General features: G+C 47.2%; 1 protein-coding gene across 1 annotated transcript; it reads left to right on the forward strand.

Moving 5' to 3' along the window:
• Window positions 1–456: 456 nt before the first annotated feature.
• On the forward strand, window positions 457–3,069 carry LOC147974612 (alanine-tRNA ligase, putative (DUF760)). Its single transcript, XM_087517621.1, has 3 exons — window positions 457–728; window positions 1,120–1,397; window positions 1,925–3,069. Exons 1-3 carry the CDS (start codon window positions 603–605, stop codon window positions 2,739–2,741), a joined length of 1,221 nt encoding a protein of 406 aa, XP_087373747.1. The 5' UTR covers window positions 457–602; the 3' UTR covers window positions 2,742–3,069.
• The last annotated feature ends 3,228 nt before the right edge of the window (window positions 3,070–6,297 follow it).

Raw genomic sequence — 6,297 nt, forward strand, 5'->3', positions numbered from 1 at the left:
TACTAATTGAGATGTTCGGTTGTGAGCAGAAAAATTCAAGTCTTGACCGGTCAGCGTCTCTTACCGTGCACCCGAAAAAAAAGTGTCTCTTACCGTGCGCCCAAATGCGCCCATCATCTGTAGTTTTCAATCTCACCTAAACAAATCAGTAATTTTCAATTCTCCCCTAAAAAAACCTATAATTTTCAACCATCCTCTTACGTCCGGCTCACGCTTCAAAACCTTCCTTCTAGACCCCTCAAGCCCCCTGCCTCACACGTCAAAACACGAGAAAAATATTGAAGGCCCAAAAAAGGCGAAATAAAATAGAGGCAAGGACCATAAAAAAATTGCATTTTTTCTGTTAAACTAGCACGAGAGAGAGGAACACGCCTGCGGCGCTGCCGTCTCGTCCCGGCCGCGTGCTCTGACCGACCACCCCCACCCCCACCCCCGGCGTATATATACGGACTCCCAGTCTCCAGAACCTCTCATCCCATCCTCGCCGCCGAACCGAATCAATCAGCCCCCCGTCTCACGTCTCCAACCACCGCCGGGCAGATCCCCAATCCCGCCGTCCCAACCCCCCGAACCCGAGCGAATTCGTTCGTGCCTGTTGAGCGATGGAGGCCGCAGCAGCAGCAGCCGTGGCTCTCAGGTCGCCCGCCGCCGCGCCCTCGCGCCGGGCCGCCGCCGCCAGTTCGCTCCCCTTCGAGCGGAGCCGCAGCTTCGCCCTCGGCTCCATCAAGGTAAGGACAGATGAGCTTTGAGTTCTCACCTGTTGTTGGTGCTCCCTCCGTGATGGCGTCGTAGTATAATCTTGGGCTTATCCTTTTACGGTGTTCTTATCCATTTCTTGGTTTCCGTAAAATCCCAGCTGCCTGCCATAGTTTAACGCAAAGATTGTTCATTATTGCTTTGATTATTCTGCAATTTCGCTGCATCAAATGGCCTATCGCCTAAAATAAACCAGATCTATATGTGTTCTACTGCAAAAAATAAAAATAAAAATTACCACTTCCCCCAGTTCTATGCGTTCTCAGTTGGGCGCTTGGAGGTTCAAGTAGTCTGAGCATAGAAATGGTTTGGTAATGGTGACTTGATGGCTGACGCGCTTCCTTGTCTGGACGCTATCCTCAGGGCCTCGGGCGGCGGCAGCTCACTTCCAGGAGGCTACGCAGCGTGGTCAGGGCATCCTCCTCGTCCCCGTCGGAGTCTCTGCCATCTTCTTCGCCGATCGCCCCGCTGCAAATGGAGTCGCCGGTAGGGCAGTTCCTCTCGCAGATTTTGGTCACGCACCCGCACCTGCTCCCGGCCGCCGCCGAGCAGCAGCTCGAGCAGCTCCAGACCGTCCAAGACTCTGCAGAAAAGAAGGACGCGCAGGCACCGCCGGCAGCCGGCGATATCGTGCTGTACAGGTAAATGATGTTTGGAATGGTGACTTGTTATTTCCGATGCATCCGGCTGTAAGAAGTTTGGATTTTTGGTAAATAATCTTAAGAAGGGGGCAAGCCAATTGTAGAACCATCATCAAGCTAGCTTGACCAGCTGGCATGCTTGCCTCCAAGCACAGATAAATCTTTTTTGTGTGCCGTTGCCGACATGGGTAAAAAATTCACAAGTTTACATAACAGATAGAGCTGTCACGAAATGTTTAACCTTTGATTGAAGTGCCGGCTGCGTTTTCTGTAGGGAGAAAAAAAGTCAATTTTCTTCTAGTCTGTATGTCTGATTGATTAGGATAGAGCAGTCACGTTCATTTTAGAATTGTTTCGTCGGTCAGAATTTCCTATATAAAAAAGGATATACAACTCATGGTTTGAATTGTAGGAAATACAAGTCCAATTTGTAAAACTGCTCACCGGAAGTTCAATATCTGGTTAATTCCAAAAAGTCCCTGTCAGTTAATGAAATCTTGCTAATTTTTAACTCTATTGTTTTATAGGCGAATTGCCGAGGTTAAGGAGAAGGAAAGGAAAAGGACCATGGAGGAGATACTGTACGCTCTGGTTGTTCAGAAGTTTGTTGAAGCTGGCGTCTCTTTGGTCCCAGCTCTCTCTCACTCCATCGATACCTCTTCTGGTAGAGTTGATCAGTGGGCAGAGCATGTGGAAGGGAAGCTTGAGCGTTTGCACTCACATGAAGCATATGAAATGATCCAGAACCACTTGAATCTCATATTGGGGCAGCGGCAAGCCGATGGCACTGTCGCGGCCATAAGTAAGCTCCGAGTTGGCCAGGTCTATGCCGCATCAGTAATGTATGGCTACTTCCTCAAGAGAGTTGACAAGAGGTTTCAGCTGGAGAAGTCGATGAAGAGCCTCCCTTGGGGATCAGAAGACGATGCGCTCAATCAAGTTATGACGACCGACTCACGGCCCTCGGATCAGACTTACAGTTCCCATCCAGAGGTGGAGTCGTGGACTTCCCCAGACCTCAGTGCAGGAGGTCTTGGCCAGTCTGTCAAGCCTTCCCGTCTTCGATCGTACGTCATGTCATTTGATTCAGACACGTTGCAAACTTACGCGACAATTCGGTCGAAGGTGGCGTTTGGCATCATCGAGAAGCACACGGAGGCGCTATTCGGGAAGCCGGAGATCGTGATCACCCCGGAAGGAACAGTCGATTCTTCCAAGGATGAGTATGTCAGGATAAGCTTCTCCGGGTTGAGAAGGCTCATCTTAGAGGCTGTCACTTTCGGATCCTTCCTCTGGGACGTCGAGAGCTATGTGGACTCCAGGTACCATTTTGTCACCAACTAATTGGATCAAGATAGGGTAGATTCATGGCATGTATGATATTTGGTCTGAAGTTCATCGGCTTCACTGAAGACTATTGTACAATTACCCCGTGCTGCATGCCCAGGAATGTATGATTCTGGCATCAGGTCATTGTAAAGAGGAAGTGTCATTAGCATTTTATCTAGCTACTAAGCTTTGTTAGTATTTGCTCTTGTTGGGTTGTTCCTCCTCACGATATTGAATTTGGGGAGTCCTAGCTGAACCTATTCAAGATATTGTATGTTTTGAGATATGTTGTCTTGTTGCTCGTCTTGGATGATAACTGTGAACGATACCGTTTGATGGTCAACGCCAGTGTGTGTGTGATGAGCATCAGCAATAATGCAACTTGTCTAACTGGCTTAATGCTGCTTAAATGGGTCATCGGCAAACAGCAATAATGTAACTTGTCTAACTGGCTTAATGCTGCTTAAATGGCTGGCTCTGATGGACAATAATTCAACTCAATTATATGTGGACTAGTAGCTGGCAAAATGCCGATTAAGAAGAGAAATTTTGTAGGAAATGAGACATACGATAGGATTATCATAGGAAGAGAAATTTTGTAGGAAATGAGATGGCATGTATCTCAAATCTTATGAGTAGGAATAGGAAAGGAGATGTCATTTGGTTAACACCAAAAGAATTTTTTCATTGAGTCTAGGCTTATTTTTATTTTCCTATGAAATGTGAAGGATAGAAACCAATTCTATATAAGAATAGGAATCTATTCCTATGAACCAAAGGGCTCTAAAGAAAAAAATCCTATAAAAATCATATCTTCTAAAATTCTTATGAAATTCTTTCAAACCAAAGGAGGTCTGTTTGGCTCTACAAGGGTAATTACTTTTTTTTAATGGTCATGGGGGAGTAGTTGCCTACAAGGCTTCACAACCTCTACAAGATAAGAGGGACTTGGCAAATCCGCTCCCTGTATGTCCACGGACAGTGCACGCTGGTCCCTCATATTTTGTGTCGGGTATCATCCACATATCTCAAATCCGAACTCGCAAATTCATACAATCGACATACACGTCAATATTGCATGTAAATAACAAATGATGGTATCAAAGATAAATATCACACGTAGATAACAAATGTTGGTACCGAAAAGAAATAGTGTTTTCATAAAATTTATTTTAAGTGCACAACTCAAACATCAGCTCTTTGGTTTCCATTATGGGTCCACATATGCTCCATAAGATCACTGAGTAACTGCACATGCATGTGATGATCTCCAAGATTCTGATGCATCTGCAGAAAGTTCATAAGCCGAGTTGCATCTTGATCTTCCGGGATTGAACTTGTTCTCCGGGCGCTTCAAAATCATTGGTTTGGGAAACACCATCACCTTCATCCTCGACAATCATATTCTGCAAAGTAACACAATATGTCATGAGCTGACACAAAGTTTCTAATTCCCACAACATTGCAGCCCGACGAACAATTCCCCAACGAGTTTGAAGCACTCCGAATGCCCTCTCCACATCCTTCCTAACTGCATCCTGCATTGTTACGAGGTGGCTTTGTTTGTTGCCCTGTGGTTTGGATATGGTCTTCACAAACGCGGTCCACCGAGGATAGTTACCATCGGCAAGATAGTATCTCATGTTATAGTCACGATTGTTGCCAGTGTAGTTGCACGGCGGTGATTCCCCATTGCAAAGCCTTCTAAGCACCGGAGATCGTTGAAGCACGTTGATGTCATTGTGAGAACCCGGCATTCTAAACAAAGCATGCCAAATTCATAAGTCATGTGATGCCATGGCTTCTAGTATGATGTTGGCCTCTTTGGTGTGACATTCATACATTCCCCGCAAACCTTTGAGACATTTCTTCCATTGCCAATGCATGCAATTAATTGATCAGAGCATTCCTGGAAACCCTCTAGCCTCTTCAATAGCTAACAACTTCTCTGTGTCCTACGGATTTGGTTCTCTCAGATACTCTACTCCAAACACCTGCACCAAGGTGCGGGAAAACTTGGCAGCCTTCAGGCATGTGCTCTCCCCCATCCTGACCATCTCACCAATGACATTTGCAGCAGTACCAAGTGCAAGTATCCTCAGAGTAGCTGTGCACTTCTGCTTAGCAGAGAAAGAAAGTTGGCCGTAGGAATCCCTTGTGAGCTTGAAGTAGTCATCGTGTGCCTCCACTCCCTCCACAATGCGCAAAAACAATGGTTTTCGCATGCGAAGACGGCGACGAAACCATGGATCATCCGAGAAAGTTGGGTTCGGAGCAAAGTAGTCCTTCTGTAGTAGCCGTGCTCTAGACACCCTATCCCGATTGACCACTCTTCTCCCTTTGATTGAGCCCTTGAAATTGAGAATATGCTCCACTTGCTGGTCCATTTTCCTCTTGCATGCTCATGGGCATGATCATATCCACTTCTTTGTCAGAATCCAAGGAATCGAAGAACTCATCTTGAATCACTTGATCAAGCTCCGTCGGTCCATACGCCTTGTGCGACGAAGCATTGGAATTCATCATTTTCCCCAAAAAATCACAAAAAACTAGGTCGGACAATGTGTCGAACACATAGTGCAAGGGGGAGCTCGGGAGTTGCCGGACGTACCGCGGTGGCGTCCGGGCAGGCAACGACGTCCCTAGCGGCGAGGACAGGAGACAAGAGTGTTGTGCCGTTGCTCCCAGTGCAGAGGCTTGGAACGACTATAGAGCGTGTGCAGCGATGGAGCTACGAGACAAACGTCGTGGAGGAGAAAGAAGAGAGGAGAGAGCAAATGGATCTGGTAGGTCGAGGGGGTGGATTTGGTGCAATTTGCTATGGGGTAGGGATGTCGGGTTGGACGTGGCGGACGCGTCCGGGCGCCCCCATATCAGCCCCATACTTGGGCTGGATATGAGTGGTGCCGGTCAGCCAGGGCATCTGATTGCGTCCGTCTGGGTCGACATTTCATGACTGGTCAGTGACCGTGTCGTACGCCCGGACGTTTGAGGTGGGTTTGGGGCGTTCGGCTGTAGATACTCCAAGATAGGTTAACCAGAGTTCATAAGGGCTACAAGAGGGAAGAAAAAAATAAGGTCACTCCAAGAACCCTGAAAGATCAAATGAGAAAACCCATCTTATCATGTAGAGATAATATATGTTAACCAGAGTTCACGAGGTCAGTCTGAGAACCCTCAGAGATCAAATGAGAAAACCCATCACGACCAAATCACAGTGAACACAAGTGAGTCAGCAGGACATGACAACGCAAGAGAGAACCCAACTCGAGGCATCGCCGGAGTAATCGAACGACATTGGTCAGCCAAGGCCCAACCCGCGACACCATAATCGAAAGGCAATGTGCATCTGAGACCACACTTAACGCCAACACCACCTATGTCGTGGGTGAATGGTCATGCGAGACCGAGACGATGCCTGTGTGCAACCAGTGGGCGTCGAAGGGTATCACAATGCATACACACACCATAGAGCACTCTCACATGGAGCACCATCACTGCACGTGGTAAGAGCATTTTCAACAGATGATAAAAAAATAGCTGTTTAGGGCACTCGAGCAAAAGCGTTTCT

This window comes from Triticum urartu, chromosome 4A (genome assembly GCF_056163025.1).
Source record: "Triticum urartu cultivar PI428250 chromosome 4A, HENAU_Tu73, whole genome shotgun sequence".
In the NCBI taxonomy this organism is placed as follows: Eukaryota; Viridiplantae; Streptophyta; class Magnoliopsida; order Poales; family Poaceae; genus Triticum; species Triticum urartu.

Bases quoted from the DNA above. Each gene is read 5' to 3' on its own strand.
- LOC147974612 (XM_087517621.1), top strand. From the start codon at position 603: ATGGAGGCCGCAGCAGCAGCAGCCGTGGCTCTCAGGTCGCCCGCCGCC. The intron at 729-1,119 runs GTAAGGACAGAT...CGCTATCCTCAG, and splicing joins TCGCCCTCGGCTCCATCAAG to GGCCTCGGGCGGCGGCAGCT. The intron at 1,398-1,924 runs GTAAATGATGTT...ATTGTTTTATAG, and splicing joins GGCGATATCGTGCTGTACAG to GCGAATTGCCGAGGTTAAGG.